Source organism: Molossus molossus, unplaced genomic scaffold (assembly GCF_014108415.1).
Source record: "Molossus molossus isolate mMolMol1 unplaced genomic scaffold, mMolMol1.p scaffold_m16_p_4, whole genome shotgun sequence".
Lineage (NCBI taxonomy): Eukaryota > Metazoa > Chordata > Mammalia > Chiroptera > Molossidae > Molossus > Molossus molossus.
The window spans coordinates 7,628,119-7,651,300 of record NW_023425377.1 but is presented as its reverse complement, the minus strand read 5'-3'; the positions used below and the strand labels follow the sequence as shown (position 1 = coordinate 7,651,300).

The following is a 23,182-nucleotide window of genomic DNA, read 5'->3' as shown; positions in this document are numbered from 1 at the left end:
ATTTCCTTTGGCTTTTGAAGAGTTGGGACCGTGTCTCCTAGGGTTCAAAGAAAACCCCTACAAAGCACATATATTGGCCAATAGCCTACTGAATAGAGAGTCAAGCGTGACTCAGCAAAATCAGGAGACACTTCCCAAGTAGAACCTGCAGACCAGTATCTCTCTGACTGCTGACACCCAGGGTGGCAGGAAGGCATCTCTCTCCTCATCAGTGGGAAAGGCACCTGCCCTTAGTGGCCTCTCAGCCCCTGGTGACTCTACCTGTCTTCTCTCCACAGTGGTCAGATGAGCAGTGCGCATCCCAGGTCATGCAGACAGGCCAGCAGCACCCCCAGACCCACCGACAGCTGAAGGAGACGCTGTATGAGATCATCATAGGGTACTTTGACAAAGGAAAGGTAATTCCTCCCTGCCTTCCCTCTCTGTGGGGACTCTGCTGGGAAGGGCGGCTCCTCTCTCATACTCCACACCTAATCCATCTGCAGATCTTCATCCCAATCCTAAATCTGATCACTTCTCTCCATCTTTCTCCCCCTCCCGTCCTGCCACTTCCATTCAAGGCACCAGTATTGCTCACCTGGACACTCAGTGAATCCTAAACAGTCTTCCTGCTTCCTCTATTGACCCCAACAGAGTTTCCTGCATAGAGGAAACAGGGGGATCATAAAACATACTTCGGATCACACCATTCTCCTGCTCACAGTCATCTTAATGGTCGCCCCGTTCCGTTTAGAACAAATTACACAATCCTCCCATGACCTATGGAGCCCACATGTGCTATTATCTATTCTCTCTGTCTGCTCTTCTCATTTCATCCCTGCCAGGCTAATATGTTACAGCACCTATGCCAAGCTCTTTTCTACCTCAGGGCCCTTGCACTTGCTTTTCCCAGTGTAGACCACTCCCCCTCCATAGCATCCCATGGCTGGCTCCTTTTCATGGCTCGGGGCTTTGCTCAGATGTCATGAGCTCAAGGAGGCCTTCCCTGATCACCCTAGACAAAGCAACGCCCAGCCCGAGTCACCCTCATTGCCTCTTCAAAGCACTGTCACTATCAGGCACCACCTTGTTCCTTTTGGTTTTACATGTTCATTTGCTGGCTGCTTACTTTCGAATGCCATGCGTGCAGAGACTTGTGCACTGCTGAGTGCCCTGGGGCTGGAACAGAGCCTGGCGTGCAGGGCCCAATAACTGAATGTTGACTAGCTGGTGTCATCACTGATCCCTAAACAGCAAAGACAGAATGCTGGGTTGGGTTTGGTCAGATGAGCCAGACCAGCTGCTGCCCACCCTCCAGTCTCCAGGGGACCTTTAGGCAGCTCCAACCCGCAAGCTGACACTCATCCTGTGGGAGACGTGGCCTGGTGGCTACGTGCTCAGGCTCTGGAGCCAGCTGGCCCGGGTGCAAACCTTGCTCCTCCACCCACAGTTCCCTCGGCCTCTCGGAGATGCTAATTCCCAGGCCATAACAGTGAGATACTAATAGCACCTACTTCCTAGTGACCCTGTGAAAATTAGGTGATAAAATGCACGAAGAGCATCTAGCATAGGACCTGGTATACAGTCACATCTTGTTAAGTGGTAACTGTCACCTGGTCACCCGACTCCGCCTTCGAAGCCCCAGGTGACAGGCCATTTCCTCCTTCGAGCCTTTCTCCAGTCCCCCGTTCACCTACCGCCTCTCCTCGGAGTGGAAAGGCCTGCAGTCCATCAGGACACAGCTGAGCACGGAGCGCCGGTCTGTCCTGTCGCTCCAGCCCGCCGCCTCCGCCGTAGTCTGGTCTCCCCACCTTCCCTGGGAAGGCAAAAGGAGGTCACCTCTGTGGAAGGGCTTATCAGTTCCCGGAGCTGAGCAGTGGAAGAACGTTGCTTTTATGATTTACAATTATAAGCCTCCTGAGGGCAGAGCCTCTGCTGTCTCTGGAACCTGCTGCCCTGCAGGACATCAAGCCGCTTACTGTGGCTGATCCGTTGATGACGTCGGTCACAGCGGGGTGCGGGGAAAGCCCGCAAAGTACATGCTGAGCTTTGTGGTCTGCAAGGTGTTCAGTTCAGCCCGCCCTGTGCTGAGCAGAGAGGAAAAAGGCATCATCCCCCAGTCGCAAAGACCTTGCTGTTCAGTTGGCAAAGCAGACGTGCCCACCATAGCCTTTTTGGCCCATTACCTTCGTCGTGCCATCGTGGGGGGAGGGGGTGGAACAGGGTGGTAACTAAGTACTTTGGGAGCAAAGAGGAGGGAGCAGATGGGTACAGCTCACTCCGAAAGCCACTGCTGTGGAAGCTTCTAGAATGAAGCCCACATTCCTTAGCTCCCTTCAGCTTCTTTTCCCCCCACCTCTCCTCATGGAAACTCATTGCATCAGACACGCACCATGGCTTCCACCCCGAGTCCCTCTGTCATCACGTGGTAGACTCCTCTGCATCCCTCAGAACCCAGCACTCCCTCAGCTGCTCTGTGCTTTACTTGCTCACGTCCGGTCCTTATGCCTGCCCCATCGCTGCATTGCCACGCCACGCCTCAAAGCCAGCAGGTGCTGTAATGTGTCAGGCTCAGAGCTCATGACGTCAGAGGTCCCAGTGGCCACAGGGGCAGACGTGGGAGGAAATCCCAGATATCTGGCTCCTGCCTGGCCCCTTTCCTGGTCCCTTCTCAGTCACTTCACACATGGGGACAGCATTTCTGGCCTATTAAGGTAGGAAGATGGCAAAGACCTCCACTTGAACCGAACAGTCCCCTGGGGTGTCACCACCACCGCTTGCTAAGGATGAAGAGACCTGGGTCCTCTGGCATGCTGCTCACTGAGCCGTCCTCAGGTTCACGGCCTCAGCGGCTCCGCTCGGCACTTGCTCTTATTTAGTTTGCACTTGGATGCAGAGAGAGCACACTCTGCATTTTGGCAACTTCCCCTCCCTCCTCCCGCCTCTTCTTCATCTAGGTGTGTTTTCCTATTATGAACTGCATGTGAAGTAGATGGGGGCCCCTTGAGAGCGACCATCCCCAGGCCGCTCTGCAGGGGTCCCCCACTGTGGGCACAGAGGGGGGCGGTGATCTGTTGACTCCTGCCTCAGACAAGGCCGACGAGAAGGATCCCCTGTGTCCTTTTCCAGAACTGGTTTCAAAGATGGGAAAGACCTATTTTTAAAAAGCCTCAGTCACTCTTTTATGACTCTGGTAGCACTGCCATGTCCGCCTCTCTGCGGGCCCCGCCCCTCACGCGCCCCGATGACCCCGTGAAGAAGGGGCGGCTCCAGAGAGCTGCTGTCACGTCGGGCCTGTGTGAGCAACACTGTCGTGAACTTGGGATTCCGTCAGAGGGTAGATCTCACGTTCTTACCACACACACCCCAAAATAAAAGAGCTGGAGGGAGGGAGGGGGGGAGGGGGGAAGATGTCTGGGGGACAGTGTCAGGACTGCGCAGCGGAGGGATCCCAGGCATGGACGTCAGGAAAACTGCATCTTGGTTCCCAGAACCTCTCTGATCCCAGGGCACCTGCTCACCCCTCTGCGAACCATTTCTCTTTGGGAAATAGGGCCGATCCCTCCCCACCCCACCTGCTCAGGGGAAGCTGAGGGAGGCAAGGGTTCATTACTTCTGAGCTAGGAAGGCAGCAAGGCCACAGGTCACCCCCAGGTGGGCATCCTGGCTTTGCTTGGGGTCGGGCATCTGAGCTGGGTAGCCGTTCTGCCTGTGAACCCCTGTTTCTTACCTGGAAAGTACAGGTGCCAGGAGTCACCTCTCAGAGGGGTTGCGGTTGAGTCCCAGGAGGCACAGCCAACAGGCCCCTTTCTCGGCAAGGGCTCTGCAAGCCCGGAGGCGCCCCTCACCTCTGTCTCCACACCCTTCCTGCAGATGTGGGAAGAGGCCATCGCCCTGTGCAAGGAGCTGGCGCAACAATATGAGATGGAGATCTTTGACTACGAGCTGCTCAGCCAGAACCTGGTAAGGGGTCGCCGGTGGGGCTGGTTGTCCTGGAGGGTGGTGCTCAGGACCTGGCTCACCAGAGAGGCTGGGGCGAGGGGGCGGGAGGCCAGCCAGGTGGGACACGAGATACAGATGGAGGCAAGGCCTGGCCCCAGCCAGGCTGCGCCGAGCAGCTCCCTCCCCGCTGGGAATATCTCCAAAGGGAGGAATTCTGGGAAACTCATCAGACAGTCGCTGGGGTGGGGTGTTAAGTACCTGCTTGGCACTGGGCGGCTGTTGCACACCCAATCGGCGCCGGGCTACATGTGCAGTAAAACTCCCACAAATCACTAAGCCAATTAAATAAAAACGCAAATTTGTGCTTTCTGATTAACAGATAAATCACATTAAAATGCTCCCCATCTGGCCATTACCCATTAGCTCCTCGGTGCTTGTGATTAGGTAGAGAAAGTGGGGGAAGCCAGTTACTCTGCTTCTGCTGCAGGGGCTGGGGCTTGGTGGGGAGGCAGCCTCTGAAGGGAAAAGGCAGAACGTTTCGGTTGCCCCCCACTCACACCCCCGCTACCTCCTGGTAGCCTGAGAGCCAGGACCCCAGGTCCCCATCTTAGCCCATTTGTAGAAGCCCGTCCAGCTCTAATGCGTCAGAATGCGGGGGGGCGGGGGTTGGTGGGATTGTTTTGGTGGAGGGTTGGTATGGAGCCCAGTGTTCTAAGAGATGAGCTTGCACAGAAAACACTTACATCTGCCCCACGAGTACATCCACATAGATTTTAGCAGACGGGAGGCCCACAGGCCCACACCCGCCAGCACAGGCTCAGCACACATTTATGCACACGCAAACAAACACGTGCACACACACAGTACACATGTGTGCACACGCTGATGCTCACGCACATCTCGGCACCAAGCCCACATCACAGGTTGTGTCCGGTTCCATGCACATTTATCTTCCGTATCATATGAACTTTAAGACGTCATAGTTTGTCCTTTTCCATGCGCCATGCCTGGCTAATGATTCCTGTCCAGCTAATTCCGACTGTAAGATGCCATCAGGTGACCAGTAAGACGCAAGCTGTTCCAGGGATGCTAAAACCTGGAAATCACACTCCTCTGAGACTTGATGATGTATGTTGTGTGCATACGCTGGAAGACAGCCACATCCAGAGACACTTGCCGTCCGCCGACCCTCACAAACACATGCTTGGCGACAGCTGGCTGGCATCACCCTCGCCTCCTGGCTGCGCGCAGATAACATTTCTTTATCTGTGAAAAGGAGAAGCGATACTTAGGGGGTTGCCGTGAGGTGGATGCAAGTAGACGCGTTAGTGCAGGCAGAGTGGTTCACTGGTACCTGCTACACGGTAACTGGAGCTGCTGCAGGGGTCCCTTGGTGTCTGTGGGGGACTGTTCCAGGACCCTGTGATACAAAATCTGCCGGTGCTCAAGTCCCCTGTGTCAAATGGCACAGGACTTGCATGTAGTCTAGAGTAGGGTCTGCCTGCCCCTCCTTCATCCACGTGGATCAGCGCAGCGCTGGGCATGTGGCTAATTCAAGTGTTTGGGGGAGGGGAGTACCTTCTGGGATTTTTTTCTAATATTTTCAGTCTGTTGGTTGAATCTGTGGAGGTGAAACCCACAGATACAGGGGACCCACTGTACTGCTATGATCACAGTCACCTCCACCAATATGCAAATGAGCACACCGGGCACAGGGGTCCTGGTGCAGCGAGGTCTTCACGGTGGCCTCTCTGAGCTCAGTGTGCCTTCGATTCGCCTCTGTGCTGTGACGAGCTGTGCATTTTCTTCCCTCAGGTCCAGCAGGCCAAGTTCTATGAAAACATCATGAAGATCCTCAGACCCAAGCCGGACTACTTCGCTGTTGGGTACTATGGCCAGGGCTTCCCCACCTTTCTGCGGGTGAGTTTGTGCTGACTCCGACACAGGCCAGGCCCCAGGCCTCTGCACCTCAGCTGACCCCCACACTCTGTGGAGCCGCGTGTGCTCAGACCCCGCGCTGTCCTCCCTCCAAGTGCTGCCCCCCCCCCCGCTCACTCCCCAGCCACAGACACCAGAGCTGCCTCCTGAGACACCGAGCCCCATCCCCACAGGGAGGAACCCCCATCCCCACAGGGAGAGCCTCCTCATCCCCGCAGGGAGGACCCCCCATCCCCGCAGGGAGAGCCTCCTCATCCCCGCAGGGAGGACCCCCCCCATCACCGCAGGGAGGACCTCCCTGTCCCCGCAGGGAGGACCTCCCTATCCCCGCAGGGAGGACACCCCCATCCCCGCAGGGAGGACCCCTCATCCCCGCAGGCAGGACCCCCATCCCTGCAGGCGGGACCCCCCATCCCCACAGGCAGGACCCCCATCCCCATAGGGAGGACCCCCATCCCCATAAGGAGGACGCCCCATCCCCTCAGGAAGGACCTCCGCTGCCCAGCAGGCCCTGCAGAGCACTGGGGCTCAGACCTTTAGGACTCGGGACCCTTTTTCACTCTTAAAAATTATCGGGGTCCCCAAGGAACTTATAGACTCTTATCTATATTTACCATATTCAAAATTAAAATTGAGAAAATTAAAAACATTTATCAACATTTATTTAAAATTCTTTTTAATCCTCACCCAAGGATATTTTTCCAGATAGAGAGGGAGGGAGGGACGGAGAGAGGGAGGGAGGGAGGGAGGGAAGGAAGGAGGGAGGGAGGGAAAGAGAAACATGGATGTGAGAGAGACACATCAACTGGTTGCCTCCCACACAACACCGACCAGGGCTGGGGACCAAATCACAACCAAGGTACATGCCCTTGACCGGAGTCAAACCCGAGACTCCTTGGTCCTCCAGCCAACGCTCTAACCCAGTGGTTCTCAACCTTCCTGATGCCGCGACCCTGTAATACAGCTCCTCATGCTGTGGTGACCCCCAACCATAACATCATTTTTGTTGCTACAGCATAACTGTAATTTTGCTACTGTTATGTGTTAGGTGACCCCTGTGAAAGGGTCATTTGAGCCCCCCCAAAGGGGTCGCGACCCACAGGTTGAGAACCACTGCTCTAACCACTGAGCAACCAGTCTGGGCATCAACTTATTTGAAAACAATAAATCCATCATGCGTTAACATAAACTGCATCTTTATGAAAAATATCACTGTATCAGTACACCTGGTCTCGGACCCCACTGGATCTGCCATGCAGTCAATGGGATAAACCCCTCACGTTACCAGTCGGTGTGGAAGTCAGAGTGGGCACGAGCTGCAGAAGGGGACACACTGAGGGTTTCCGTGGGGGAAGAGAGGTGCCTTCCCAAACCTGATCATACATCAGAACCCCCTGGGGAACTAGCGGGAAACACAGGTTCCGGGGCCCTCCTGCCACAGGTTCCGTTTCCACAGGTCCGGGGTGAGGCCTCGGAACCCCAACTGCTAAGTCTCCCAGGCCCCTCAGATGGTCCCCAGGTTCGGAAGCACTGATCCACAGAGCTGACAGACATCCGTTTGAGCAGGAGAACTTAGGGACCAACTGAGGCCACACAGATCTGGTCTAAAAAAGGGTTTCTCAACCTCAGCTCCACTGACATTTTAAACTGGGTCCTCTGTCCTGTGCACGAAGGATGTTTAGCAGTCCCAGCCTCTACCCCAGACTCCAGTACCGCCCCTCCCCCGAGTGGCAACCCAAAACGTTCCCAGACATTACCAGTGCCCCTAGGAGGCACATCACCCTCTGTTCGAAAACTACTGATCTAGCAGAGGGTAACGTGGTCAAGGGGGGTGAAGTGTGTTTCCACGGAGCTAGGACCAGAAGCCAAATACCGAAGGACCCAAATGCTGGCCCCTTCCACCCCACAGGCCCAGCCCACACAGCCCACTGAAGGCCAGAAGGGCAATGTGGGGCCGTGGAGGAGGAGGGGGACGTGGCAGCGGGCCGTGGAGGAGGAGGAGGGAGACGTGGCAGTGAGCCGTGGAGGAGGAGGAGGGAGACGTGGCAGTGGGCCGTGGAGGAGGAGGGAGATGTGGCAGTGGGCCGTGGAGGAGGAGGAGGGAGATGTGGCAGTGGGCCGTGGAGGAGGAGGGAGATGTGGCAGTGGGCCGTGGAGGAGGAGGGAGACGTGGCAGTGAGCCGTGGAGGAGGAGGAGGGGGACGTGGCAGTGGGCCGTGGAGGAGGAGGAGGGAGACGTGGCAGTGGGCCGTGGAGGAGGAGGGAGACGTGGCAGTGGGCCGTGGAGGAGGAGGGAGACGTGGCAGTGAGCCGTGGAGGAGGAGGAGGGAGACGTGGCAGTGAGCCGTGGAGGAGAAGGAGGGGGACGTGGCAGTGGGCCGTGGAGGAGGAGGAGGGAGACGTGGCAGTGGGCCGTGGAGGAGGAGGGAGACGTGGCAGTGGGCCGTGGAGGAGGAGGAGGGAGACGTGGCAGTGGGCCGTGGAGGAGGAGGAGGGAGACGTGGCAGTGGGCCGTGGAGGAGGAGGGAGACGTGGCAGTGGGCCGTGGAGGAGGAGGGAGACGTGGCAGTGGGCCGTGGAGGAGGAGGGAGACGTGGCAGTGGGCCGTGGAGGAGGAGGGAGCCATGGCAGTGGGCCGTGGAGGAGGAGGAGGGAGACGTGGCAGTGGACTGTGTAGGAGGAAGGAGACATGGCAGTTGGCCGTGGAGGAGGAGGAGAGAGACGTGGCAGTGGGCCGTGGAGGAGGAGGGAGACATGGCAGTGGGCCGTGGAGGAGGAGGAGGGAGACGTGGCAGTGGGCCGTGGAGGAGGAGGGAGACATGGCAGTGGGCCGTGGAGGAGGAGGAGGGAGACGTGGCAGTGGACTATGTAGGAGGAAGGAGACATGGCAGTGGGCCGTGGAGGAGGGAGACGTGGCAGTGGGCCGTGGAGGAGGAGGAGGGAGACGTGGCAGTGGGCCATGGAGGAGGAGGAGGGAGACGTGGCAGTGGGCCGTGGAGGAGGAGGAGGGAAACGTGGCAGTGGGCCGTGTAGGACAGGGAGATGTGGCAATGAATGCTGCCTGAGGAACTGTCCCGAAAGCGCTCCTAGGGCCGTTCGAAGAAGCTTTCTGCAGGCACAGGCTTCTCTGCCTTAGACCAGCCTCTGTAGAGAAGTGTGTGCCCGGCGGGACGTCAGAGCCGCGCTCCTCCTCCTGGTGGGGAGGCAGAGGGGAAGGAGCTGTGGGAGGTCTCTGCAGCCTCCCAGCTGTGCTTGGCCCTGTCCTCCAGACCTGTGCCCTGAGATCTCTGGTGGGGTCTTGTCTCCGCAGAACAAAGTGTTCATCTACCGGGGGAAGGAGTACGAGCGGAGAGAAGACTTCCAGATGCAGCTCATGAGCCAGTTCCCCAACGCAGAGAAGATGAACACGACCTCCGCCCCCGGGGAGGACGTGAAGAACGCCCCAGGCCAACGTATCCTTGGAGACGGCCCCAGCGGGGCCAGGCCTGGGCAGCCCTGCTGGGACATCAGCCCACAGAGCCCCATCTTAGAGCTCAGGGCTGTGCCCACATCACTGCCAGGGGCCAATTTTAGTGTCCAGTGTGGTGGGATACAAAGAACCCATCTCCAGAGATTCTAGACGTTGCATTTGTTGGTTCATTCACTCATTCATTCATTCATTCTTGAAATGAACACTAGCAGGCTCCCACGCTGTGCCAAACATTAGGCTCACGGCTGGAGATGATACTTGCAAAGTGGTTCTACCTCAGGGAGCATATAGTCCATTCCCTAAAAGAGACATCGAGTAACTAATGGCACCATTAACTATGGATTCATAGAAAGGTGTCAGTGCCCAGAGGAAGCCATGCAGGGCCCTGTGGGAGGAGGGCAGGGAGGCTTGCTGGAGGAAGGTGCGGAAGGTGGTGGCCAGCAGTGAGTGAGAGCTGGTGGACCGTCCTGGGCAGACGCCAGGCCCATCATGTGCACAGGCCTGAGTCGGGAGGAGCAGGTTCCAGGAACTGAAACGGTGCCACAACTCTGTCCCGATGAAATCCAAACCCCTCAGAGGCCTGAGAGGCTGTCCATCCTCTGAGCCAGCCTGCTTCTCCAATGCCGTCACCCCCGACTCTTTCTTCCCTCTTTTCCGTTCCTTAAACACCAAGCTTGCCCCTGCCTCTGGGCCTGCACACGCTCTACTCCCTCTGCTCGGCACGGCCTTCCCCTCGCTCCCTTCTCTCCCATCGGACCTAACTCGGGGGCCTCTCCGGGAAGAGGTCGCCCTGCTCACCTAAAAGGGCCTCTCCGAACTCCTCATGGTTCTTATCTCAACCTCGGTTTCTATTCTTTAGAGAATTCATCTCTGTCTGTTGTTATCTTTTGTGCTTTTTAAAGGTACATGTAGCCCTGGCCAGTTCGGCTCAGCGGTTAGAGCGTCAGCCTGCGGACCGGAGAGACCCGGGTTCCGTTCCCGCTGAGGGCGCGTCCCTCGGTTGCGGTTCGTCTCCAGCCCCAGTTGGGGTCATGTGGGTGGCAACCAGTCGATGTGTCTCTCTCACTTCCTACCTCTCTCCCTCCCGCTCTATCTGAAGATAAATGCAAAAATGTCCTCGGGTGAGGGTAAAAAAAAAAGGTGCATATAAGTTAGACTATAAGCTCCGTGAGGGCAGGGGGCAGAGGGCAGAGGGCAGAGGGCAGAGACTTGATCACTGTACTACTTCCTGCATCTCCCCCAGTGCCCCACACAAAGCTGCTCTCGGGAAATACATGTAAGTTAACAGGAAGACAAAGAACACGAGAAATAGAAGAGAGGTAGACAGAGAAAGGAAGGGGGGAGGAGCCAGCTCCCTGGCCTGCAGAGAGGACAGGTGACGTGAGATGACACAGGTGGGCAGGGCGTGGTGTTCCCAGGGCCAGGAGCTGACCCGAGGCAGGAGGCGGACTCCCCAGGAAGAGGCAGGCAGGCGAGAGTGGAGGCGCATTAAGCCAGCCTGGCCCCCACTTGGCACCCTTTAACACAAATTAAGTTACAGCCTTTCAGATGGGGTCGGCAGGTTGCATGGCTGGTCGGCTAAATCTGCGGGCAAGTATTCTCCCCTCGGGAGATGCATATTCACCTGTAACCTTTCCACTGTGCTCGCCTGCCCTTCGCCCCTGCTCTGCCAGGGTTCTCCGCAGCAGGACCTGGAGCTGTGCAGGCTGGCAGCTCACAGCTGAGTTTGGCTGCAGGTGCGACCCAGGTGGGTTCCTCGGGCCTCCCTAAGTGGACACCTGATGTTGAACAGCTCCCTGGCCTTTTGAGTTGGGGCGGGTAGAGAGCCTACGCTCCTGGCCATGCAATCACATGCGGGCCGGTTCCGTGCCCAGAACCAGGTGGAGAGGAGAGAGGACGCTCGGGCATTTGCTAAATGTCCTCTTCAGGCTCTGCACGGGACCGAGTGCTTTAGCACCGCGGCCCCGTCAGTCCCCACGAGACCCGACAGGGCTGGCGCTCATTGTCCTGCTTCCCCAGGAGGCGCGTGGGGCAGGGAGGGGGGCTGTGCAGCCAGTTAGTGATGGGGGTGAGATCTGAGCTCTCAGATCTGTGTGTCCCAAGGGCTGACTTCTTCTGTAATGCCATCGTTTTGTTCAAGATTAACGAACAGAACGCCCTTATTAACTAGCTGTCCGTGTGCTAGGCGTTTTGCACGCATTCTGTCCTCAGCATAATCCTCTGAGATGGGTAGGATCACCCTCTGGGTGTTACAAATAAGAAAACCGAGGCTCGGAACCGGTAAGCACCGTGCATGAAATCTCAGGAAGGGAGGAAACGAGGACCTGAACTCGGGCCTGCTTCTTCCCCGCATCTGAGCGCTGTTCTCATGCTTCACGTGTTGAACAGCTGGCGAGCAGTTCAGAAAGGTGGCAGATCTGTCTTTCCACTTCGGTATCCAAGTGGGAGATGACATTTAAAAGCCAAGGTCTCTTAGCTGGGCAGCTCCTGTCCCCTCCCATCCTCTCTGCCAGACGTCGGGCCCGAGGTTTCTGCATAGATTCAGCACATGGCTAGAGTCTCGCGCACATCCTTCTGTGTGGCTTCATCGGGGCAGGTTTGGATTATCCCCTTAGACCAAGGCCAGCTGCTAAGACCAGTAGACATGACCCAGAAACTGCTTTAAAATGGGAGTTGGCAAATTTCTCTATCAAGGGCCAGATAGAAAGTATTTTTGTCTTTCTGGGCCATGTGATCTCTGTCACAACTATTCAGCCCTGCTGTTCAGTGGGAGAGCATTCGTGGTGAACACGCGGATGGATTCTCTCCGTTCTAGCATCTTCGCATCGAACATCTCGGCCACAGGCCTTTTCACCGCAAACATTTTTGCTGCAGAACTAATTCACTGTAAGGCGCTTTTGTCATAAAAGGACAATATAAAACAGGAAACAGTGAATAACAAAATTAAAAAGGCTCTATTGCTAGACATTTTTTAAAATCGTCGATTTGTATTCCCATAGTGTCACATGTCTGTGGATAGATATTCCAGAGTTCTATGGGAAATGTCGCTGGATGCAATTCATGCAAACCGATACGTGATCATTTTCTACTACTGTACGTAATCCAGGCCAGTACATTTTATTACCATATTTTCTATCAGGTAAATATGTGGACTTGTTATCATCCACTATTTCAGACCACCCCATCTACTTGTCACCACGTCGACCAATATGAGGGTGAAGATTTCATATAAAAATGGGGCCACTGCGAGAACTTGTCAATGGAGAAATGAAATAAAGCCAAACCACCATGACAACTGGTTTAGACACATGAAGTATTTAACGTATTTAAATTGATGTGTCCATGGAGAAATGAAACCAGCCTGCCCACCTGTCAGATTATCTTTTACGACAGAGTTGCCCCACGACACACTAGTTCTGCAGCAGAAATGTTTGCGGCCGGGCTGCATACAGCTGGACACTCGAAAATACCGCCGGGGATGTGGGAAAGCGTTCCCAGCAAAGGGAGCGGTAGGAGCCTCCGTGAATCCCCACAGGTAACCGTGGGACATGGGGGACCCTAGCCAAGCATGGGAATGCTTCCTATTCACACCCTGGCATATGAGAAGGCCAGTATGAGGAGTCCGTAATTTCCTGGCTGGCAGAACAGAGCAAGGGGAGACCCTGGATCACTAAAGGGGAGAGACAGGCAAAGATGCCATGGAGTAGGGCGCAGGAATGGGCCCCGACACACTGACTTTGTCCGTTCAGTGTGCCAGTAAAGGTCTAGAACAAGTGTGACAGAGATCTGGCACACACACTGCCTCGCCTGTCGCTGTGCCCGTGGCAGGCATCACTGGCCGATCGCGGAGCGCTTCCCCACTGAGCCTGGTCACGGCCTAACAGTCCTGCGCGGAGCGGGAGTGTGAAGTGCATGCACACGCTCTAGAGCCGTGCTGCTCAAATGCGAGCCTGCCTGTGACGATCTTGTGAAAACACTCTCTGATTCTGTAGGTCTGGGTCAGGGCTGCTGGTCCAAGGGCCACTCCAGGCAGCAGTCCAGAGTCAAAGAGCCCTGAGCGTAGGGTTAAACGACGTGAATACAAACTCCTGCTCTGTTCTCACAAGCCGTGCGAGCTTCAGCAAGCTGTCCAGCTTCTTTGACCTTGATATCCTCGTCTACGAAACGGGACGATTCACATGAATACGCTGCTCCGTGGAACTGGAGAGATAAAAGGAGCCCAGGGGCAGATGTGGTCTGCAGTCGATTGGGAGCTATAAATGCATTCGATGGCAGTATTGTCCGCGATGATACAGCAATGATAATGGTGATTAGGCACTACCAGCCAACCCTGAGCCCTAGGACAGGTTGCAAGTGACAGGCACCCCTGACCGCCAACTGGTCAATAGGACCTAGTTGGCAGCCAGCAACCTGAGATGGGTCACTCAATAAAAACCTGACCCCAGAAGGGCTGTCCTGGAAGGTCCCAGCGGGACCTGCTCTGCTTGGAACTGTCTCTGTGGCCAATCGACATGTTGTGAACCTTAACTCAGGGGCCCCAGACATCCAGTGTTTCACCGTCCAGCCTGTCTTGGATGAACACCCCAGGTTCAAGAATAAGCCGGTGCCTGACCAGATTATCAAGTGAGGCCTGCAGCTCACTGGAAGGATGGAGTGGGGAGGAAATCCCGGGGGCTCCCAAGTTCAGCTGGTGCCAGGCCCCAGTGCCCCTCTGGGTCCTTCTGTTCCCCTTCCTCTTGGGGGGAGAATCACCCCTAGTTAGCCACCCGGGCTCTGCCACTGAAAAGGCCGAAGCCAGAGACGGACGGCGGGAACGAGGACACGGTTTGCCTTGAGGCACAGCGGCCCCTCAGTGATCAGTGATGGGGTTCACCGAACGGGGTGTGGAGAATCTGTCACTCGGGTCAATCCGCAGTGCCCGTGTGTGAAGGAGGGGTCCGGGCGAGCACGTTCTCCCAAAGGGACGTCTTGTCAGCCTTTGGGGAGGTTGTGCATTGACAATGGGTGTGCTCAGATGATGGTAAAGGGACGTCAGAGGAAGTAGCCTGCAGGCAGATTGCAAGGTCAGAGCCGAGGCCGAGCCATGGGGTCTGCTGAGTCTGCAGGGTGCAAGGCTGCACCCCTTCCAGCTGTCCAATTCACCCCCCCTTAGATCCAGGAACCCAATACAGCACCCCAGTACCTTAGTAAAAGGCCTCCCGCTGGGAGGACCAGTGGGAAGCGGGATCTGCTTTGTAGGACGACGGGCCGGGGCCCTGAGGGAGAGGCAGCCCGCACCAGCCCACAGAGGGCCTGCCACTGAGCAGGTGCAGCTCAGCTTGGACTTCCGCCTCCTGGGACCCCTCAGTCAGGCGCCCGTGGGCAGGGACAACAGCCACACAGCTGGCACTGAGCCCTGCTGGCCTGATGGCAGAACTCACTGCAGAGCCAGGGAACGTAATTTGGGGGGGTGGCTGGGACCTCCCAAAGAAATCCTTGGCAGATCCCCTGGGGCATTAGGTTAGGGTTGTGTAGATCCTTCACGGAGGCACAGGAAATGATGACCAGGTGACCCTGTGTGCATTAATGCAAGAATGCCAAGGCCTGAGTCCCCTCAGGGCTGTCCTGTTCTCACGCGGCCATAACCCCAGTCTACCTCCTAAACCTCCCTGCATGGAGAGCCTGGTTGAAACGGTACAAGGCGGACTCTGCCGGCTGGAGGCTTGCTGGAGCGGACGGCCCTGGGCGGGCTCAGGGCGGGCTCCGTGTCCGCAGCCCGCATGCCACCAGGAGCCTCTGCCTCTTCCTGTCTTGCAGCTTTTATAAATCCAACTACGTGCAAAGATTCCACTACTCCCGGCCGGTGCGCAGGGGGACTGTCGACCCCGAGAACGAGTTCGCCGTGAGTATCTCGCCTCCCCCTCAGCAGCCCTGACCGCGCCCCTGGGCCACCCTTGCCAAGCTGGGCGTGCATCTGCCGGCCTCAGAATGGGAGGGAATTTGACCCAAAGCCAAAGGAAGTAAAACCAACATCCACTGAGCCGGTGACACGCACTCCTGGTCCCTTCCTTTGGGTTTGTTTCCTCGTCCCTTGAGTCTTCCCTCTCTCAAGATGCAAGCCAGGCCTTTGTGAGATGCGCCTCCCACCGCAGGCCATTCAGGCACTTCTAGAAGGGAGGACCCTCAGGCTGAGCAGGAGTGTTGAGGTCGAATCCTCCAGGACACACCAAGGATAACCACGGAGATTTTAGTCCCCACTGCCCCGTGTGTTTCCCAAGCTAGTGCCTGTCTTCCGGTCCCAGGGGCCAGGGCTGGAAGGAGGAGGCAGCTCCAGGTCTCCCTCTGCTCTTTGCCTTACACTGTGGTCCTTCATAGTTGGGAGTTCCTGCCCCTTTGAGAGTCTATTGCACACAGTGGACCCTCCCCCAGAACGTGCAGACGGATACGTAAAATACTGCCTGAAAATCCAAACTGTTTAGAAACCCAGCTTAAAGCTTACGGGGCCTAAGTCCAGGGGAACCTTAAACTTGACGTTGGGAAGAATTCTTAAGGGCAAGGGAGAGCGTGTTTCTGGGTCTTGCAATATTTATTCGGACTTCGGGTGGAAGGGAGTTGGGGGTCCGGCGGGGACCCTGCCGAGCGCCTCTGACACCCAGGTTTCACAAGTGTTGCTTTCCTTCCCGGCTCACCGCTGCCCGGGGCACAGTCGATGTGGATCGAGAGGACCTCCTTCGTGACTGCGTACAAGCTGCCGGGGATCCTGCGCTGGTTCGAGGTGCTCCAAATGTCCCAGGTGGGTCTCCGGGCTCCACGGCGCCCTCTCCCCGCCTCGGGGGCTTCTGTCCGAAGCCACCATGCGATCCCGGAATTCCAGTGCAGGAAGGGACTGAAGGCAGCATCCAAATGAGCTACTTTCAGATTTCTTTCTTTAAGCATCGGATGACTTTCTTTCCTCACCCCTGAAACCTGAGAACAATGAAAGCGGATGAATGGGGTGCTCCTGAGCTTGATGCAGGGGGCGGGCAGAGGGCCTGGGCTCTGTCCACTCAGTCACCCCTCAGGTCCCCCTGGTCCCAGCGGCCCCACGGGGGGCATTTGCAGAATCCACTGTGAGTCCACTTTACAGCTGGATAAACGGAGGCGCACAGAGCAGAAGCCCACAGGTGCGAAGCTCTGTCTAGACTGAACACGTGGGGACTCCTTGTGCAGACCGCATGCGTCTTGCTTCTCAGCAGACTTCAGGGTCCTCGCGTCCTCGGGCAGCTAAGACCCTTTCCGCTCCTGCAGGGGAGGGTCAGGGTGGTCGTGGGGAACCCTGAAACATAGGGGCATATTCAGGATGTTTTATTCACCCAACAAATATTTAACGAGTACCTAACACGTGTCAAGCACTGTCCTGAGACCTGAAGCTTCCGCCATGAAGCTTAGTTTAGTGCAGGAGACAGACCAAACCAGCAAAGTCAATATGCTCTGTCAAGTGGTGCTGCCCTGGCGGAGAAAAATGGAAGAGAAAGATGATGGAGGAGTTGCTATGTAAGTAGGGTGGCCAAAGAAATCCTTCCTGACAAACGGGCTTCTGAGCAAAGGTCTGGAGGCAGTCGGGGAGTGGTCCATGCAGATACTGACGAGAAGGACAGCCCGACAGAGGGGACAGCGAGGGCAAAGGCCCTGGATCCCGAGCATGCTTGTGTCTGGATCAGCACACGTGAGGGCTGAGTTGTGGCAATAGGGTACCAGGTCGTGTGGGATTTTACAGGCCACTGGAAGGACTTGGCCTTTCCTAGTGAGTGACCTGGAGGCGTGAACAGAGGAGGAATGTGGTCTGATTGACGTTTTCAAGCTACTTGTAGCATCAGCATTAAGACCGCCCACTCCGGCCTTAATGCCCACCTCCCTTCCAGGGAAACCAGCGGCCCCCTAGTCCCCTCTTCACGGGCACGGCCTCGGCCTTGGGGAAATTATAATACTGATAATGATGCCATCAACAGACATGTAGTGAGGGTGTGCTAAACTTCACATGCACGGTCTCATTAACCCTCAGCAGCACTGAGATGACTGTTGTGATTCCTCCCATTCTACGGATGGAGACACTGAGGTGCAGACTGAGTTAGTGGCTTGTTCAAGCTTAGCAAATGAGGTGGGGTTTGACTTCAACCTCAGGTGCCTGGGCTCACTCTCTCCTCCTTCCTCAGCATGTCCCCCACCCCCCCTCGACAGGAAGTAGTTCCCTGGAAAGAAAGAAACCATTCACGCTCTTCCTCATGGGACAGGTTGACAGGGGAAGCTTGACGGGTGTCCCAGGCCCTGTGTCAAGGTTTTATCACATTACCCCATTGAATACAGAACTCTGTGGAGTGTGTGCTGTTATTAATCCCACATTTGAGGCGAAGAATGAGAAACTGTCTACCAATCTGTAGCCTCCACTCAGTGGCCCTGCTGTGCCTTTTCCTCTAGTGGTGCTCAGCAAGGGGCCCCCTGTCCTTCAGGGTCCCCATGAGATTGTGGGCAATGGAGGGAGCCCTGCCTGCACCCCCATTCCCCTCCACCACTGCCTTTCTCCTCAACACAGCTGCCACCTCCTAACAGACTGTCCAGTGTGTCTGTGTGCTAATTTTAATATCTGGAGTATTACACATATTAGAATATAAGTGCTACTATAATATATGCTCCAGGAAGCCAGACTTTTGTCTCTTTTGTTTCCTGCCATATCATGAGTGCGAAGCATAGTCTGAGGCCCATACTGCTGCTCAAGAATATTTGTTAAATAAATCTATACCCACCGATCTATATGCAGATATCCGTACTGTCCAGCCAGTTACCTTGTTTTGTGAACTCAGGATTCTGAAGTTAGAAAAGAAATACTCCACCTTTTTGTTTTGTTCCTTTTATCCTAATGTCTTCTGAGAAGAGGGTTTGGGAAAACCCAAAAAAACTTGACCTGAGTGGGGTCCTGTGTCGCAGCCTCCCCCAGCTGAGTTACCCGGAATGCCAGGGTGTCCGAGTCTCATGCTCGCTTCCCAGGGTTTGTTTTTGTGTCCCCTGAATTTGTATCTTGTCAGTTGTTGCTTCCATGAGTCGTCATGGAGACGGGGTGTTTGTACAGAGATGTGTTTTCTGATGGCACTCGAGTGTAGGTTCTGCTTATCAAGGGTTCTTTCTTGCTCTTGGCCCCAAGAACCACCGTCTTTCCAACGAGCCCTGGTCTGGGGCCAGAGCCACACACGCCCTGCGGTCACTGACGAGCTGTGTTGCTGTTGGACCAACACCATGTGCCTCTAGGCCTTAGCTGTCACCTTCTGTAAAATGGAGACTGAAAAACGGGAATTTTGGAGTGGAAAGCTTCTCTAGAGGTCCCCGAGCCCAAGAGCTACAAATTCGGATACCTTCAGAGCCCAGAAAAAAGTACAAAAGGGAGAGAGTCGCCTCATGGCAGCAGGGGCTGCTGGAGCGGACGCAGACTCCCTCCAGTTGCGGTCTCCTGCGCGGTCTGAGCCGGAGACCCCTCCAGGCCCAGTGTGGCCCTCACATGTCCAGTTTGCAGTCCCTTCCTATTCTCGTCCATCCCCGCTGTTTTGCATATGAGGAAACTGAGCCCCAAAGGTGGGACTGGAACTGCCAAAGTGACCAGTGGCAGAGGGGGTGCAGCAATGCCGGCCTTGTGCAGGGCATGGGGCTCCGCAGAGGACTTGATTTAGACGGCGATGCGGGCGAAATGCCTGTGAAGACTGTGAAGCAGCCCTGGCGGCAAGGGGCAGCGCCGCTTCCTCTTCTGGCTAATGCTCCTCCCTGTACAACTGTTCCCAAAGCGTTTCCTCTGAGCATTCATCTCCCCTCGCGCGGGTTGGGCAAGGGCTATATATACTTCTCTGCTCTGAGACCATGTACGTGGTCTACACCAACGTCACGGATGCGAAGCCAAAGGACTTCTCGTTCCCAGTCTCGGTTCCCGGGGCTCTAATGAGGTTAAAGACTTGGGGATTCAAAAATAGCTTCAGACGTGAGGAGAGCCGATCAATAGGACTTTCCATTTTTAATAACTCTCCTTAAAGCCTGCGTCGCTCAGACATGCCGGGCTCCTGTTGCGATCCGGGTGCGGTGCTGGGCTCTACCCACGTGGCTGGCATAGATTTTCCTTAGAACTCAGTCTAGACCGGGGCTTCCTCCAGGGTTCAGCCCGGCGAGGCAGGCCACCCAGCCTCCTGCTCCGATTCACGTGTGCGTGATTGCTTGCATGTGTGCGTGTGTGCGTGTATGTGCACATGTGCGAGCGTGTGCGTGACAGAGACAGTGGCACAGAGAGGGCCTGCTCCCAGGGCCCTTGCTGCAGGGAGCAGCCATCTTTAACAATGACAACAAACGAGAAGAGGTGAGGAGGCTAGGATTTCACAGAGATTTAAGGACAGGGTTTAAAAAGATGACCAAGAGGGCTCTAGAGGTTGGTTCTGCCTTCCTCATCTACCAATAGTTATAATATCTAGCAGTGACGTTGTTTTAAAGAATTCTGCTGAGTCAAGAGTCATATTATCTCGTGATTTTGGCTACATACTCAGGGAGGCAGCCAGCCCCACCCCCGCCAACGAGTCTTCCCTTGTTGGGACCACTGCTGTTCTCTGTCCTGACACCTACGAAAAGGAGTAACAGCTAACAGCTGTTCTCAGTAGGTTTTCTCAGTGAGTCAACTGAGGCTCGGAGACCCTTTCTCAAGGTCACACAGCTAAAAGAAAACGAGCAGAGCTGAGCTCTGCCTCAGTGTTCATTTGTTTAGTCCAGAGGTGAGCAAACTCTGGCCTGTGGGCCAGATCCCACCTGCCACCTGCTTTTGTGAGTGGTGTTAGGGCAACAGCCACACGCATTCAGTTTCCTGTTGCCTGGGGCTGCTTTCTCCCTACAATAACATACTTGAGTCGTTGCATCAGAGAATGTCTGGTCTGCAAAGCCTAAAATATCTGCTCTCTGGGTCTTCCACAGAAAAAGTTTTTGGGCCCTTTTGAGTTTTTCACTCCAGATTCCATACCCTGGAGAACCCTAACTGTCCAGTCGCCACTGGATGACGTCTTGCTCAGAGCCCTTTCTAAGGGGTGTTGGAGAGGTGTTTACTTTGATCTTCCCAACTAAACTGAATCCACCTGTCACACAGCAACCCACAGGACTGGCTGTGGGCCAGGCGGGGGCAGCGGCTGTCCAGCTGCTCTGCTGTCTGCTGACCGCTCAGGGGCAGTAGGCACACAGGCAATGCCAGACGGGGTGGGCGGCAGCATGTTCACCAGGTACGGGAAGGAAAAGCCTCCCAGGAGCACGCCCCGCCTCTGAAACCCCAGCGAATGGCTGGCACATCCCGCCTTCGCCTCCCCAGGGAAACCCCTTCTGGCCGCACAGGAAGGCAGCCTGTCCTCCCGGACAGCAGACAGCCCGGGAGCTCACTAATGCCAGGGCCGCTACAGCGCCTCGGGGGCATTGCCTCATTTGACTCCACCCCCAAATGGAGTCGATAGCAGTGAGTGTATCTGTTTTTAAAGCGACCTGCTAAGGCCCTTTCTTTTTGGCGATGTCATCTCCCACAGACCACCATCAGCCCTCTGGAGAACGCCATCGAGACCATGTCCACGGCCAACGAGAAGATCCTGATGATGATAAACCAGTACCAGAGTGATGAGAGCCTGCCCATCAACCCCCTGTCCATGCTCCTGAACGGGATCGTGGACCCTGCTGTCATGGGAGGGTTCGCCAAGTACGAGAAGGTGAGGGCCCCCGAGTCCCGGCCCTGGTGGGGAGCGCAGCAGCGGCCAGAGGGCGGGGGGCAGACGCCGCCCCATGTCGCTGGTCTTACTGTGGCTGTTTGCCCCTCAAGGGACACCTCAGCCTAGGGGGACCTCGTTCACTTTCCAGAGGCCCCACAGCCTCCCTCTCCTCTCCTTCCCACCCTCAGTGCCCCACGGAGCCGGGGCAGGAAGGGGTGGGGGTCACGAGGGCCCTGAGCTCACTGGACACCTCTAGGTGCCTCTGCCAAGGTGAGGCTCTGGGACAGCCCGATGGCTGAGAGCCAGACCTCTGACGCCGAGAAGCCATGAACCCAAGCCCAGGATCTGAAACGTCTTCTGAAAAGGGGAAGAAATGAACCTGCGACAGGCAGATGGGCTAGATCAGCTCTGAAAGGAGTCTCTGTTTAGATGTCCAGTCAAAGGTCCCTCCGAAATCCCCACACATCTGAGCCGATTTTATTTTTGAGGCTCCTGGTGTCCCGGGCGAAGAGGGAGTCAGATCTGAGTCTCCCGTATTCACTGCGGAGAGGCCCAGTGTCTCAGGGGGGCAGCAGGGTTCCCCTGGCGGTGAACGGAACAGAAATCCTCACTTGCTTCCCACCTGGACCACACCTGGGAGACGCTGAGGGGGAACGGACCCCTCGTTCCAGTAAAGCTCCCGTTATCCTTCAATGCTAGTCATTGGCGTAAAACCAAGACTACAACCCCGCACTGCGATTCAGTCATTCCAGTTGCTTGCCCGGCAGTCCCTCCAGCCACCCTGACACCCGCAGCCACCGCTGCGAAGCCGGTGCTGAGCCTTGAGGGCGGAGATGTCTGCACACAGGAGCGCGCTGAGGGCGTGAGCGCGCAAGGGGCTGGGGGCGCCGGGGTCACACACAGTGAGGGAGGTGGTAAGGTGCGCTGGGGCCACGCTCTGGACCTTAAACAGGAATCGGAACCCTCGCAGAGCTTTTGAACTGACACGGGAGCCCCCACCCAGGTTCGGATTCCACCCGTGTGGGCGGGCCTGAGCGTGTGCACCTCTGACACGTTCCCAGGCGAGGGGCTGGTGCTGCTGATCCGGGTCCCCACTCGGAGGACTACTCCCCTGTTGAGGACACAGTGTAGGTCACTGCAGGTCCCTGCCCATCAAATACGGGTGACCTCATTGCTGCCCCTCCCAAGGGGCCTCCCCTCTCAGCACCAGAGACATGGGCTAGGAGTCTGCACCCAGTGAACAGAAAGCCCCAAACACCTGTCTGTCCCCCCAGGCCTTCTTCACTGACGAGTACACCAGGGACCACCCCGAGGACCAGGACAAGCTGAGTCGCCTCAAGGACCTGATTGCGTGGCAGGTGAGGCCGAGCTGGGCCCGGGAGCCCCCCCCATCCTGCCCAGCCCCCTTCCCCTACGCTTGCCCTCAGCTGGCCTCTGGCGGCTGGGACCTGCTTTCACATGTCCCCCTGTCCTTTGGCTTCGGCTTTCGGCCCTTCTTCTGACACTAGAAGTCACCTGAGCAGGCCCACCCTGGGACCTGGATTCGGGCACTGCCCGCTGGGGCGCTGCATAGGGCCAGCCATGCGCCGCGTGGTGCATTGTGGGTGGTTGGACTCAGGAAGTGGCTTCTACCAAGTGGGACTGAAACAAAAGCCAGGCCCCCCCCACACCCACTGCCACCTTCCCCACACCCTGCACATGCCGATCAGATCAGAGAAGACGTGGGCCCCACCAGCCCCTCCTTCTCAAACTGGCCCAGTTTGCTGCAGATGGCGCTCAGATGGAATCAGGCTTGGGGATCACCGCGGCCTTTGTGTGGCTGGTGCTGGTCAGAGGGCCTTGCTGTGCACGCTGGGAGTGAGCCCAGGACTCCCGAGGCGCGGCCCCACCCTGCCCTCCTGCCTGCCCGTCGCCCCTGCGCCCTCCGCCTCCCACCCTGCCCCTTCCTTGTGCTCTGCTCCCTCCTGACTCTTTCGGTCTGTGCGTCTGACTCTGTCTCCCTCTCTCAGTTCTTTGCTTCCGCCCCCCATTCTGTCTTTAGCCTCTATCTGCACCCCATCTTCCTCTTCTCTGTTTCCCTCCTTCTCCTCCTCCTCCTCCCCTTTCTCTGGCTCTCTCCTGTGTTTTCTCTCCCGCC

At 56.5% G+C, this 23,182-nt stretch overlaps 1 protein-coding gene across 1 annotated transcript in view; it reads left to right on the top strand.

The window, feature by feature from the left end:
* DOCK2 (dedicator of cytokinesis 2) overlaps positions 1 to 23,182 on the top strand; it is a 364,075-nt gene that overhangs the window by 331,806 nt on the left and 9,087 nt on the right. The window contains exons 38-46 of the mRNA XM_036240222.1: positions 279 to 398; positions 3,853 to 3,942; positions 5,737 to 5,841; positions 9,170 to 9,311; positions 13,870 to 13,951; positions 15,125 to 15,209; positions 16,014 to 16,100; positions 20,869 to 21,045; positions 22,320 to 22,403. Of these exons, the coding sequence (XP_036096115.1) occupies positions 279 to 398; positions 3,853 to 3,942; positions 5,737 to 5,841; positions 9,170 to 9,311; positions 13,870 to 13,951; positions 15,125 to 15,209; positions 16,014 to 16,100; positions 20,869 to 21,045; positions 22,320 to 22,403 (972 nt within the window). The remainder of the gene's footprint in view (positions 1 to 278; positions 399 to 3,852; positions 3,943 to 5,736; positions 5,842 to 9,169; positions 9,312 to 13,869; positions 13,952 to 15,124; positions 15,210 to 16,013; positions 16,101 to 20,868; positions 21,046 to 22,319; positions 22,404 to 23,182) is intronic.